At 50.6% G+C, this 14,742-nt stretch overlaps 2 protein-coding genes across 2 annotated transcripts in view; both read right to left on the bottom strand.

Annotated features, from left to right (window-relative positions):
* Positions 1-14,742, bottom strand: part of LOC311188227 (patr class I histocompatibility antigen, A-2 alpha chain-like) — a gene marked incomplete at both ends in the record, with an annotated part of 424,961 nt that overhangs the window by 247,660 nt on the left and 162,559 nt on the right. The window lies entirely within an intron of this gene.
* LOC311167850 (HLA class I histocompatibility antigen, alpha chain G-like) overlaps positions 1-14,742 on the bottom strand; it is a gene marked incomplete at its 5' end in the record, with an annotated part of 50,221 nt that overhangs the window by 5,515 nt on the left and 29,964 nt on the right. The window contains one exon of the mRNA XM_084228989.1: positions 8,841-9,110. Coding sequence (XP_084085115.1) covers positions 8,841-9,110 — 270 coding nt within the window. The remainder of the gene's footprint in view (positions 1-8,840; positions 9,111-14,742) is intronic.

The following is a 14,742-nucleotide window of genomic DNA, read 5'->3' as shown; positions in this document are numbered from 1 at the left end:
TTTGCATTGTTTCTTTTTTTTTTTTTTTAAAAAAAAAAAAGATTATTTATACAAGAGCTGGGGTACAGGCCAGAGGTGTCGGAGGGTGAGAGGATTCACCAGAGACAGAGTGGGGAACAGAACAGGCAGATGGACCAAAGGCACTGCTGAGGGGAGCAGCAGACGAGGCAGGAGAGATCTGCCGCGCCATGTGGGAATCTCCCTGGCTGGCCGGGAATCAAACCCATGCTACAGAGGCTGTGGGCCAGCTTCACAGCACTGTGCTCAACCCACTGCGCCACCAGGGAGGCCCTGTGTTGTTTCTTTATATTACACATATCAGTGATGTCATCTAGTATTTGTTGTTCTCCTTCTGATTTCATTTAGTATGATTTCTTCTAGTTCCTTCCATGTTGTCGTAAATTCAAGATTCTATCTTTTTTCACAGCTGAGTAGTATTCCATTGTGTATACACACCACATGTTCTTTCCAGCTTCTTTTCCTCCTTGCTCAGCTCCACCCTCCCTTGAGTGGAGCAGGGAGCACTCCCCTATTGTTAAGCACATTGGTTGTTTCCATAATGGACACAGAGCTCACATATCCCTTCAAATTCATTTTTACATTTTTTGGATAAATACCAAGGAGTGGAAAGCTGGGTCATCTGGCAGATGTATTTTTTAATATTTTAAGGAACTCCCACTCCCAAGCTTTTCTCCTTAGGGCTGGTAGAGCTGGACCAATTCCCACCAATGTATGAGGGTTTCTTCTCCCCACACCTTGCCAACACTTGTTTCCTGTCTTTTTAATATGAGCCATCTCACAGGTGTGAGGTGGTGTCTTATTATGGTTCTGATCAGCATACCCTGATGATGTGTGATGTGTATTTTCCATGTGCCTGTGATCATATGCATATCCTTTGGAGAAGTTTGTACTTAGCGCCTCTCCCCATGTTTTGATTGGGTTAATTATGATCTGGTTGTTGAGTTCTGTATGTTATTTATATAATTTGGATGTATGATGTGCAAATATATTCTTCCACTCAATATGATATGTTTATATTTAATGAGTTTCCTTTGCTGTGTAGGAACTTGTTAGTTTGATGTGGTTCCAACTGGTCTATATTTGCTTTTGTTTCCTAGGAAAACAGAAGACATTGAGGGCAGTGAATCTACTCTGTAGGACACAATATGGTCCGCTGTAAAAAAAGCCAAGGGCTGTGAGAGATGATGATGTGCAGGTTCATCATGTGACAGACGTGCCACTGTGGTCTTAACATTATTTGGACATAACCTGTGAAATATTTTACAAGATGTCCTTCCCTAGACAACATGCACACAAAAGAAAATTTTACATCAATAATATACATAAAGACACATACACACACCATAGCCCTGCAGTGAGCCAGGTGGCCTATCCAAAGCCAGTTACTAGGAAAGAATTTTGAAAGTTTCTTTCAAAGACAATCACCGACTGGCTATATAATCCAACTATTTACCCAACTTATTTGGAAACTTATATTCAAGAGGAAAAAAAAAACCCTGTGTGGAAGTAAATGTTTACAGCAAAACACCCACTAAGTGTGAGCTGCTCAAAGTGACATCCTTCCAAAGACAACAGTAACAATTAAATAAATGGGGAAAAAATCGTGCATATTTGTACACTTGATGCATTGATGGAGAACAGCACGTCGCCTCTGTGGTCTTCTTTTCCCAAACCCACTGCCCTGGGCAAAAGACCTCAAACTGAGGCCATTTCCCCTGAGCAGCTCCTCACAGATGTCAGTGTCACCAAAAGCAGGAAAGTCTGAAAAACTGAGCCAGAGGCACTTGAGGAAACCAGGTGGGGGCTTTATGTGGTGTCCTGGATGGGATGTCAGAGCATAAAAACGACAATAGGAAACATTAAAGAAAACGGAATAAATGGTGGGGTTTATTGAAACTGCCTCGGTATGGTTTCCTTACCTTCACAAATAACTTAGTAGTCATGTGAGATGTTAAGTTTGGAAATGATGTGGGTTATACTCTACTACCTTTGCAAATTTTCTATAAATTTGCCATTATCTTTTAAAATACTGTTGACAAAGCTATAGGTTGTAGAAGGAAAAAGTGATCTGCTTTCCAGTTTTCCCAGATTTTGCTATGAAGGGACGGAGGGGTCCCTGGGAAAAACCGGAAACCTCACACCCAGGGCGGGCTTAGGAGTCTCCCCTCCTCTGAGCCCTGCTTCTCTGAGTCCTCACAGAGCATCTCACCCCCAGGACGCCGCCCTCCAGCACCCCCAACTCTGCCCACCTCAGCCCCGCCCCGTCCTGGCGGCTCCACCAGAATCCGGAGCAGCGCGGCAGCGCCCCCGTGTGGCCACAGGGCTGAGCACAGGAGCCCAGAGCCGCCCTTTCTCCTGCTCAGCCAGGCCCTCCCCAGGCTCCCTGGGCTCCCAGCGGCAGGACAAGGTCCACTGTTAGGCTAGGGGGTCCTCAAACTTCCTCCCTAGCGAGTGGCTATGGACACAGGCCTCAGGGAAGAGCCAGGTCTCCATGTCATAATAGCGGGTTCCCAGGTTCTGGTGAGTCCCCAAAGTATACACTTTCCCTCAGTCTCTAGATGAAACCTTGGACTCCAGAGTCCCTGTTATTTGCTTTCGTTTCCAGGGATGAAAGCATCTCCTCCTGGGAAGCAACCCTAAATTTTCCATCACTAGGGTGAGGAAAGGAGTTGAATAATAGAATCTCAGACTCTGTTCCAGACATTCTAGCAGCCAGGTGATTTCTGTCCTCACTGAAGTGGGGGCTCCCTGGTCTCTGTGCAGTCTCCACATGGTATCAGACAGTGTAGTAGGCTCTAGAGGCTGTCTGCTCAGATTGCTCATAACTGGGGGGTCTGGGATTTAACCTGCTTTCTTTTCCTTAGTTATTACTACTTGGGGGACCTTTCTAAGCTCAAGACTTCAAACATCATTCATCCTATCACCTCCCAAGTCTATTTCTTAACTCCAATTTTTCATCTATTTTCCAGACTTGTCTGTCCAGTTGCCAACATCACTTTCATTTCTAATAGATCTCAGCTTCACCTTTCCTAAATTGAACACCTAGGATGCCCACATATGGTTCTTCTGGGGTCTCCCCATGTCACTAAAGCTCCACTACTGCCTGCACAGTCTGAGACACTGTCATCTTGACCCCCTTCTCACAGCCCAGCAGTAGGAAATGCTGTAAAGTCCATGTCTAAATATACACAGATCCAATCACTTCCTATTATTTTCCTGTTCACCTCCTCTCCTCCCCCAACCTCTCTGTCCTGGGACCTACACTGGTTTCCTTCATTTCTCTTCCTACCTTGCACTCTTCAATGCTGCACAGCAGCCAGACTGAGGCTACTAGAGAGAAGTCTCACAGGTGTGTATCTGTTCAGAAGCTCTTGTCACGCCACATCTTACTCAAAGTCAAACCCAACATCCTCCAGGCCTGAATGATCTGGGTACACACAGATCTTATCTCAGGTGCCCTCCAGTCCAGCAGTCTTTTTCTCAGCCACACAAATTCCTGCCTCGGGCATCTGCACTGGAGGTTGTCCTGCGTGGACTGAACTACCCTGGACAATGCCGTGGGCAAAATGTCCCTAAAACTCTTTCTCAAAGGTCACCTACGTAAGGCCCACACTGATGATGCTGGGAAGCAGCCGTCCTTCCTGTCCCCACACACTCTGGGCAGGGTTACTTAAGGGTCAGGTTAGAGGGAGAAGCTGTAGAGGAAATAGAAATCCAACAGGACATTAAGACAAAAATTTACCAAATCATCCTCTCTGCTAATACCAGTAGTGTTATTCTTTAAAAAAAGATGTGAAAAGATGGAAAGAATAATCCAGAATATAGTACTAAAATGAGGCCAAGAACAGGATGAGTCTGGAAATCAATTTCTAACATCATGTACTCCAGTGTGCAGGGGTCACCCTGGGCCTTGTGGGGACAATGACAGATGCCTCCTGCTGCCATCAGAGACACCCAGAGATGAGCCCTGTTTGCTAAATATGAACAGACATAAAAAAGTAAAAGCCCAAATAAAATATAAACACATAGAGTATGAAGACTGAGGACCAAACTGTGCCCTGAACCTAGGTTGACCGGGCCACACACAGCCTCCACCCACATTCTTGGAGATAGGACAGTCCCAGGTGGTGTCTGAGTCCCTGTGATCACAGGTCCTGCTGGGACAGGTGCTGCTGAAGGACAAGGACAAAGGAACAGAGAGATGACTCCTCAAGAGTGACCATGAGCACCAACTAAACACAGGCCCCAACCCCCTTGGCTCTCACAGCCTCTCCTGCCCCTACTTGCAGATTCAGCACAGTGAACGTGCAGTTCTGGCTGGTCCTCATGTCTCCAATTTATATAATCACAAATTTCAGTAACCCCACTAATGAACTCATAAATCTTACATTTATTTGTATAAGAACTGGCATACAAGCCACAAGTGTGGGGGTGGGGGGTGAGAGGATTCACCAGGCAGATTGAAAGGTTCGGCACAGTAAAGAAAAGGAGAGCCAGGCTAAATTTCTCAAAGGGAGGGAAAGTTTATTGCGCCCCGGGCGGACCTCACACACCCAAGGTGGGGGTCAGTGAAGCCGCGCACGTTGCTATGTTATAGGGCAGCCCCGATATTGAACGGGTTCCTGGCTGTGGGTCCTCACCTGCGCGCTTAAAAGGGACTTATTAATACTCCACTACAGGCACACACAAAAGGTTAATGAAAGGTTTATTTACAAGGGAAAAGGAAATAAGGAAAATGTACAACTCAGGGGAAAATAGGGAAATAAAGTCTTTAACGCATCCTACCCGATCCGTCGACCTGGAAACCCAAAGTCACTCTGAGAGCTGGCCGGACGCTGCGAGCTGGTGGAGAGCCAAAATGGGGGACACCTCCAAAGCCCACGTGTCTGCCTTTATACCAACCTGGCTGCTTAACCCCACCCTCAGGTCCCAGCCACCTTCCCTTTGGTGGTGATGGGATTTGGAGTTCCCAGTGTCTTTGGCTTTGGCCTGGGGTGGGGGTGGAGTCCACAAAGCCTGTATGGAATTAGCTTTAGGACATCCTTTTCCCCCTAACAGTTAGGGGGAAGCAGGGTTTTATAGGGTAAGGAGGGGTCAGATGGGAAGTTGGGTTCCTATGGCGGGAAAAGTTTGTAGGGCACGAAAAGGTTCCTGGGGCAGGTAGAGGTTCTTTGTCTGAGAAGAGACTCATAGGGGGAGGGGAGAGGCTCATTGTCTGAGTCCTCTAGGCAGGTATCCACATTCCTGCCCCCAGGTGGGCTTCCTGGTAGGCTTTTGCATTCAGAGCCTCCTGCATGGACCTTTCACAGATCTACTGAAATACACTGCTGAGGGGAGCAGCTGGTGAGACAGGAGAGGTCTGTCTCCTGGGTCAGGTCCTCCTCATCTCACTGCCAGGTCAGGGTGATGTCCGCAGGGTAGAAGCCCAGGGCCCAGCACTTCAGGGTGACCTTGTTATAGGACAGGGAGAGGGGCAGCCCAAACCCCGCAAACCTGCCTATTCTAAATGGGTTCTGCCATCCGCCGCATCAACACAAAACATATAAGACTTTAATGGGAAGGAACTTTAATAAAACTAGGAAACAATACAGGTAAGGCAAAGAGTCTAGTTTCTAAATGAAGCACCCAAAGTTACCCATCCCCTCGTGGGTAAAAGTCCATCCATATGGGATCGGCCCAAAACAAGGCCCCAAAGCCTGCTACAAGTCTAAAGCATCTTCCAGTGGGGACCCACAGAAAAGGGTCACAAACAACCGGACAAGCCCGGAAGGAAAAGAGCAAAATCAACATCAAGATAAAAGCTGCCATGGTCACCTCCCCATGGGTCTCACCCACATCTATGTCACCCAGTCCACGACCAAAAGACAAGCGCAGTTTCTTCACGTGTCTCTAGGCTTCATGCGCCTCCTCCAGGTCTCCTGGCTCCATCCTGCTTCCTTCCTCAGTCTCTTCTGCAGCTTCTCCTTTTTCTGCTCAGCTCCACCCTTCCTTGGGTGGGGCAGGGAACCTGGAACCTCCCCCTTTCCTGGGGACCACCCTGTTACAACCTCATGGTCAGAGGTCGGATGGTGGGTCACGTGTGTCTTTGGGGCATCTGAGGAGAAGGTTGATAACATTCACACTTTGGATTTTTCCCTCATGGAGACTGAAGCAGCCTACTGTGACCATCTTCAGGATGGACAGGGAAATAGGTTTGGAAGAGGAAGCACAAAATGGGTCTTTCTGGCCATATGGCTCATGAATCAAAGCCATGCTGCAGAGACTGGAGGCACTTTCACAGCAATGCACTCAACTCTCTATGCCACCAGGGAGGCCCTCACAGGCCTTTTGCAACAGGAAAACAGGATGTTGAAGCCACGAAGTGAAGATGAGAAAAAAATCCTTCATTTTTTTCTCAGTCCTTGCAAGGCAGCTGTCCTCACCCTGTAAAGGAAAATGATCATAAATAAAGTTAGGGAAGTGTCGATATTCTCCATAGTCCACCGCATCGTCAGAATGTCCCACTCACAGCTTCCCCATAACCTGGTTCCATCTTCTCTGCCCCAGCCTCTCCTACCGCAGGTCCCAGGATCTCACCTTTAGGGGCTATCAGATAATCACCAGAATCCACGGAACTGCTGCTGCCTGGGGGAGAACAAAACAGAACCTGGTGAGAGCCATGAGAGATGAGACCACAGGAGGAACTGAGGTGGGTGACTCCCCCATGGGCTCCATCTACACTGTCCCCAGGAGATCAGGGATAAACCCCTGATCCACACTTACCTGCAGCCTGAGTGTAACATCCTCCTTTTACACCTGTGGGAAGAAACATCCTGTAAGACCACAAAGGAATAGGGCCATGAAGTCTTAAATGAATCCCCTAGTCTGGGCCACAAGGAAGTTTACAAAACTGTGCCTGAGGACCCAGGACAGGATCAGAAAATATGAAGAAAGGCGATAAAGGGAGACTGGAGTATCCACCTCCTGAAGTCTGTCCTCAGCAGAGACCTTCCCCTCTGACATTTGCTGGAATCAGGGCCCCATTACCAGAATTATCAAGGTGAACAGGTGGTGATACATCTTCATAAATGCTTTACAAAAGAGTGAGTGTTAGCAATCAGCTCCAGAGTAGACAACACAGTGTGTAGAAGGTGCTTCCCATTACCAGGCAGGGCAAGTTCTCCCTGGGATTTGAAAGCCCCCAGTAGGGGACAAGATCCCCTACTCCCTTCCCTACCTGAGCGCTTCTTCCTCCACATCACAGCTGCAGCCACAGCAGCTCCAGTGAGCACAGCTCCAAGGAGAACCAGGCCAGCAATGATGCCCACGGTGGGGATGGAGGACTGAAGAGGGGGCACTGGAAGGGAAGGGAGAGTGAGACCCTGTCACCCAGGCCTCCATCCAGAGCCAGGTGAGGTTCTCCAGAAGGGCTCCTGATTCCTATGTGTCCATGTTCCCTCCTTACCCCATCTCAGGACTCGGGGCTCCAGTAGCCCCTCATGATGCACATGGCACGTGTATCTCTGCTCCTCTCCAGAAGGCACCACCACAGCTGCCCACTTCTGGAAGGTTCCATCCCCCCCAGGCCTGGTATCCACTAGCTCTGTCTCCTGGGTCAGGTCCTCCCCATCTCGCTGCCAGGTCAGGGTGATGTCCGCAGGGTAGAAGCCCAGGGCCCAGCACTTCAGGGTGACCTCATGGTCAGAGGTCGGGTGGTGGGTCACGTGTGTCTTTGGGGCATCTGAGGAGAAGGTTGATAACATTCACACTTTGGACTTTTCCCTCATGGAGACTGAAGCAGCCTACTGTGACCATCTTCAGGATGGACAGGGAAATGGGTTTGGAGGAGGAAGCACAAAACCTATAAACCAGCCTGATCTGGGCAGTCTGGGATAATCTGTTTATTAGAATGTTCTAGAATCAAGGTAAGAGCTCAGAATAGGAAGATGCAGGTCTCTAAGGAGGATAGCACAGACTTATGTTTCTGACCTCAGGACACAAAAAAAGCAGGAGTCAGATCTGAAAAGTGTTAATCAGAACAAAACCAAGCGATAGTGAGAAAATGAAGGTTCCCAAGGTGGCTGCCTGATCAAAAGGATCCAATGAAGGGTGATTTCAGGGATGGACTATCCCCTCCAGCTCAGGAAAGACTGGATTTCTTAACTGTCCTTGGAAAAAGAGTAGGGCCCTGTGTTGAGTCTTTCTCTAGTACAGAACAGGAAACCCAGGAGGTCGTCTCCCTCTCTGACCAGGAAGAGGTCTGTGTTCTGACCAGTACTCCATTTTCCCCAGGGGTGTCAGTTTGAGGGAGAGCTGAGACCATGGAGGCCATGAGAGGCCTCTCTCACCTGAGCGCTGCAGCATCTCCTTCCCCTTCTCCAGGTATCTGAGCAGCCACTCCACGCACTCCCCCTCCAGGTAATTCTTCAGCATCTTCCAGTCTCTGCCCACCTCCCACTTGCGCCGGGTGATCTGAGCGGCCGTGTCCATCGCGGTCCAGGAGCGCAGGTCCCGGTTCAGGGCCAGGTAATCGGCGCCGTCGTAGGCGACCTGCCAGTACCCGCGGAGGAGGCGCCCCTCTGGCCCCATGTCGCAACCGTACATCTCCTGGTAAGTGTGAGAGCCTGTCCCCGCCCGAGTCACCCCCGCGGTCACCCCGCCCCCCCCCCCAATAAACCGAAACTGACGCGGGGTTCCCGCGGGGAACGTCCCGGAGCCCCGGGTCGCGGGTTGAGGGTCCGGCGGGTCCCCCTGCCTCGGGGGACGCTCGGGCCGGGGTCTGGGGTCCCCGCCCGCCCGCGGGGGTGGGGTCGTGAGCGCCCCGGGCCCGCCCTGCTCACCGGCTGCGCTCTGGTTGTAGTAGCCGCGCACGGTGCGCAGGTTCACTCGGTACTGCTGTGCAGCGTCGTTCAAGGTCCGCGTCTCCCCCTCCCAGTACTCCGGCCCCTCCTGCGCCACCCAGGGCGCCCGCGGCTCCGCGCTCTGGCCCGGGGAGTCGCTGTCGAAGCGCACGAACTGCGTGTCGTCCACGGAGCCCACGGCGATGAAGCGGGGCTCCCCGGGGCCGGGCCGGGACATCGTGGTGTAGAAATACCTCAGGGAGTGGGAGCCTGGGGGCGGGAGGGAGACCCGGGCTGAGCCTCCTCCCCGCAGGTCCCGGGGAGACGGGGCGGGAGGGAAGGTGGCGAGGGGGCTCCTGAGATTAAGGGGCCGTGGGACGAGAAGGGCCGAGACTCAGGGGGCAAGAGGAGTTGGGGGCTGGGAGGAACAGAAAGGGGCCAAGGCGGCGTTGAGGGGGGACGACGGGGCGGCGATGGCGGAAAAAGTCGTTACCGGGTCCAGCGCAGCCGCTGCTGTCACCGGGGTCCCTTAGCTCCCCCTCCTCTGCTGCGGGTTCCCTCCCGACCCGCACTCACCTGCCCAGGTCTCCCCCGGGGCCAGGGTCCCCAAGAGCAGCAGCAGGAGGGGCGCGGGCCCCATGGCCCTCACCTACTCGGCCAGCAAAGCCGCGTTTCCGGGCTGGCGAGTGTAGACTTTGTAACCGGAGCCTCGGGTATCCTGATTGGCTGCTCTGGAGACCTCCAGGCAATGGGGAGTGAGAACGGGGGTGAGTCACCAGTATCCAGGAAATAGGACCCGACACAGGTTGAGAGAGAGAGAGAAGTGAAACTCCGGGGAGGTGGGGAATCCCCGACAGTAATCTTCCCGCTCCCAGACAGGGCCCTGGGAACCCGGACCAGACTTTGCTCCGCCCCCTCCTCCTCTTCAGCATTAAGACCTTTGTCCCTGGTTATGGGTCACTGCGTCTCAAACATTTTCCTTTAAGGATCTCTGTGTAAGATATTAAAGAATTAGGCATAGCAAGACAGCAGCCATTTTAAGGAAAACAGACATTTTGAAGGGCACAGCTATGCCCTAGTTTCGTTTCGGGGCAAAAAACCACAAGACAAGGGTAAACGAAACCTAGCTGGCACCTTGAGAGCTATCCAATCAGGGTGGACCCTGCCCCAGGTGGGAAAAGTCCCTACATCCTGTCAACAAAGTACAAAAACAGCTGGTTGCTCTGGGAGGGGGTCCCTCTCTCAACCTGATGAGACTGCTGTGTCAGTGCACCAGGCAGAGTTGGGCCCTAGCTTAAGCTAGCAATAAAGCCTTTTTGCTTTTGCATCTCTGGCTCCGTGTAGTCTTTGGGAACCCTGGACGGAGTTGAGGCGCCAACTCCTAATGTCTGCACGCGCAGTCTTACAAAGTCAAAGAACCCTGTAGGATTGATGATGGATCCCTGCAGTCCTGAATGCATGCCTGATGGCGGGCACCTGGAGTGGGGTGTGGGCATGCATAAGAAGGTACACCTGGCTTATAAGGGCGGTGTCACAAGGACACCAGTAGAGTAAAGAGCAGAAAGAATGGAAGAGCAGAGAGAAAGAGAACTACCAGCAGAGAAGCCAAGGCCAGGAGTTTTTAAAGATAAATCCAGACTCTTTCCCATAATACTTGCTGAGTTGACATTGCCACCTGCAGTGATACAGGGCTTCTTTGTCCCACCCCGTCTCAGCACTGGGCCATTTTATGAGTGGGGGATGGCATCTCACCATGGTATTGACCTGCATCTCTCTGTTGGAAACAATGAACATTTTTTGCATCTATTGACTTCTGGATATCCTCTTTGACGAACTCTATTCATACCTGCTGCCCATTTATTAATTGGGTGTTTGTTTTTTTATTGTTGAAGAAACACCAGGGGCATGTCAGCAGTGCTCTCTGCAGGCAATGTTAGAGGCAGGGCCTGAGGGAGCTGCAGTGTTCGGTTCTCAGGAAAGGTCTCAAACATATATTGAGGTCTTGAAGTCTGTGGAAGTCTCTGTAAAGTTCTTTCTAGAAGGACTGATGAATCTGATCTGTAGCCACTTAATCAAGTAGCTCAAGCTGGCTGCTGCTCTGGCTTGTATCCTCTTCAGGGCACCAGCCTTTCAAGACTGATAGGTCCATTTATAAGCCCAGCTATTTGATTCCTGTCAGTCAAGCTCCAATCAGATGGGCTCATTTACAGCCCTGAATGGTCTTAAAACCCTTGCATGGCACCTATGAAAGATTAAATTGATTGGTCCATAGGGAGTTTGAACCTGATTGGTCCATTATAATTCTGGCACTGTATTCATAAGTGAAATACCTGTAAGTGTGTCCAGATGCCTGAGGTCACTCAGGCCGGGTCTCCCTCCCGCCCCCAGGCTCCCACTCCCTGAGGTATTTCTACACCGGGATGTCCCGGCCCGGCCCCGGGGAGCCCCGCTTCATCGCCGTGGGCTCCATGCAGGCCACTGTCACTCAGAGTCTACCAAATGGGTCCACAAGTTTGCACACAGTAAGGTCCTCTGTCTCCATGGCCTTAGGGAACCACAGTGGCAGTAGGGTTCAGCAGGGACAAACACTCACCTGAGCATCCAGAGAAGGCACCACCTCTATCACAGCCCACCAGGCCGGTCTACTGCCTGCCACAGGATAGCTAAGGCCATTGCTATCAGAGCTGGGGAATGCCCAGGTGTAGGGTAAGGTAAAAGGTATCAGGCTTTTCTGCCTTCCCGCCATCAGAATGGATGAGGGAACCCTGTGATCCTGAATGCATGCCTGATGGCGGGCACCTGAAGTGGGTACACCTGGGCTGAGACTGTGCTTATAAGGGCGGTGTCACGGGGACGCCAGCAGAAGCCGAGAGAGGAGCAGAGAACGCCGGAGAGCCCAGATAGAGTGGAGCTCTAGAAACACAGAATAGTCAAAGCAAAGAATAATGAAGGCAAAGACAAAGCATACTTGGGGCACAATCTCCCACAACCTCTTCCAGGAGGGTCCAGTTGTTGCCCCAAGATCATGACTGTCTTGCTTGAGGAAGGGGAACAAAGAGAGGGCAGAGAAGATGCTCAGGGAGGAGGTGACCACACCTGCTCTGCTCAGGCTGCAGGAGCCTCCTCCCTGCCCCGCACACTCTCACCCTCTCCAGCCTGTGCTCCCCACGGCGCCCCAGGCCTTTCTCAACATGGACCCTTGTGGCAGCTCCTGCCTCCATGGTTGGCAATGCCACTGTTGCCACCATTGCTCACCAGTAATTGGATGAAATAAAGAGTGGCTGTACTGTGGATGCTCACAAATAGAGTACGTAAGACCCTCTTCCCCTGTGCGCTGGACTGGACAGTCAATGACGGGTAAGATTGGGGGCAGACTAAAGAAGGCACTGGCCAGCCTCATGTCTGTGACTCCTGACGACCTAAGACAGGCGCAGTCCCCGAGGGGCTTCATCATAATAAACTTTGGCGTTCAGATCAAACAAGGCCTACAAGCCTATAAGCCCAATCTAGGCAATAAGCCTGCAGTAAAAAACCCCTTCTTTGCTTGAAAACAAGGCTGCTAAGAGCATTGCCTACAAACAAGCCTGATGGAATTACCTACAAAGCAGTTTAACCATTAACCAGTTAATCATTGTTTCTGAATAAGTAGTAACTTAGCAACTTGTCCATAATTAATTTTCTTACCTGACTTTTTCTATATATGTAAAAATCAGTTTCAGGAAATGTAACCACATATGCTTAGCAACTTGTAAACTATTAGCTAGAAAATTGTATTCTATGCCTAGGTAACAAGAAACATTGTTATGCTGGGAAAATAGATTTTGTGTGACCTAATGCCTTTTGAAAATGTATAAATATGCGTAATGATTTGAGCAAATTACACTCAGATTTTCACTCTCCCTTGAGTGTGTCTGTGTGTCATTCTTTCTTGTCCCCCGCCCTAATTCCTTCGACCACCTTTTGCTCGTTCTCACTCAACCCTGAGACTGTCTCGATCTCCCGCCACCGCTGAGCTGGTCTGTGGCAGACCCTCACCTGCCTTCTCTGCTCCCCACACCATGGCCTGGAGGGCTCACAGGGCCTGGCATCACCTCCACTTTCTCTCCCACCCCCTTTCCCTGCAGCCAGGAGAGCAGACAGGGGCTGAGCGCCCACGAGGTGCCAGGCCCTGAGCTGAGACTCACAGGCATCAGCTCCCTGTCCTCACCATGTCCCTAACCTCACCGTACACCGGTGAGCATATTGAGGACACAGTTAAGGAACTTGAAACTGCACCTCCTTTCATCTGAGGGAAAGAAAGTCTCTAGGCTCTTGGTGAGCAAGGCCCATGTGAGGCCCCGCCCTTGTACTGGGGGGATGGGTTTGAGTCCAAACCCAGGGCAAGGCCCATGCCCCTCAGCACCCACAGTGGCTCCAGCTCCTGCCTGTGCCCAGCCCTGGAACCTCCCCAAGCCCAACACCCAGGGCACTCACCACTGCCTCCCTGTCACCTCCTGTTCCCCCTGGGGCTCAGGTCACCTGTCACCTTCTCAGGGAGGAGGACCAGCAGCTCCCTGGTCAGGGACCCCTTGCTCTGTGCTCCCCGGCCCCCTCTCCAGCTGGACTCTGAGTTACAGACACACAGAGTCCTGGGACTGCTCACTCTGTGCCCCAGTGCCTGGCAGGTGGTACCCCTATATGTCATTTGAGTTAATGAATTAATAAAGTTACACAAAAAGCAGCTCAGGAGGACTCTTGTTTCTGGTAATGGCGGGTTCGGACTTTCACACCAACCAACATACTGCAAACAACCATGTGTTTTGTTGGGATTAGCCCTGCTTATGCTCACAGAGATTTCAGATATTTCAAGGGCTATGATGTGAAAAAGTGTCCTTATTCTGTTTGAGCAGAGGTCAGAAATTGGTCATTCTGTAGAAGTTTTGAGGCCCAGCTTCTGTCATTACTTCCCCTCTCTCCCAACTCATGTCCCTCCACCACAAGAGCAACATCAGGAGGAATTTTTTTAGAGTAATAGAACAGTTCTCTAGAATAAAATTATATTATTTATATATTTTATACATCATTGTTTTTAAACTATGTTTGCTTTCCCACCCCCTCAGGTGTAGTCCCATAGAGTTTCCTTCCCCAATGCACCCGTGCACCATCACCTCAGTCCCCTGTGCCCCTCCCTCCCTCCCTCTGATCCCTCTCCCTCCTCCCCTGCAGGATGGCTCTGCTTTATAATTGTCTGCTTGTTTTTATTTTGTTTTGCTGTCTTTTGTATTGATATTATTTTTTCCCCAGATGTCTTATTTGGTTCCCCTATATTAGGAGGAGTTTTTTAATTCAATTCAACAATGTATGTGCTGCCTGGGCAGGTACTGGGGCGCCCATCACTGAGAGAACCCAACTCTCACTCAGGATGTTGTCCAGTGGATTTTGATGATAGTAAGTTCTCAGTGTCCCCAGCTCTGAGACCCTCCCTCACTGCAGCTGCCACAGGAGGTGGGGGGCTGAGCTGGTCAGAGCCCTGGTTCCCCATCTGCGCTTCTGAGCCTCACTCCTCATTGTCTTAAGTTAAGGGGATCATAGGATCTGACAATTTACAGGGTGTCATGAGTTAAACTGGATACTCTGTGCAAACGTCTGTCTCGTTTTCATTCTTGGCTTCTTGTTCCCTTTTTTATTTGTACTCTGAAAACTCAATTCAATGCTTTCTCCTGCTCCCAGTCTTGTTTTCAGTTTGCACATCATTACAGTGGCAACAAAAACAAAATAAATTTCACAGTAAAAAGGAAAATCTTACCTCAAATCCTAGAAGCTAATACAATAATCCAACTTCTTTTTCTATATTTCATTCAGTGTGGACCATCAGTTCCAGGACATTCATCTGAACACATCATTGCTGAGGAAGGAAGGGAGA

The sequence above is a fragment of the Talpa europaea genome (genome assembly GCF_964194135.1).
Source record: "Talpa europaea genome assembly, chromosome: 2".
NCBI lineage: Eukaryota > Metazoa > Chordata > Mammalia > Eulipotyphla > Talpidae > Talpa > Talpa europaea.
Note: the sequence above shows the minus strand (reverse complement) of the source record. Positions and strands in the feature narration are given on the sequence as shown.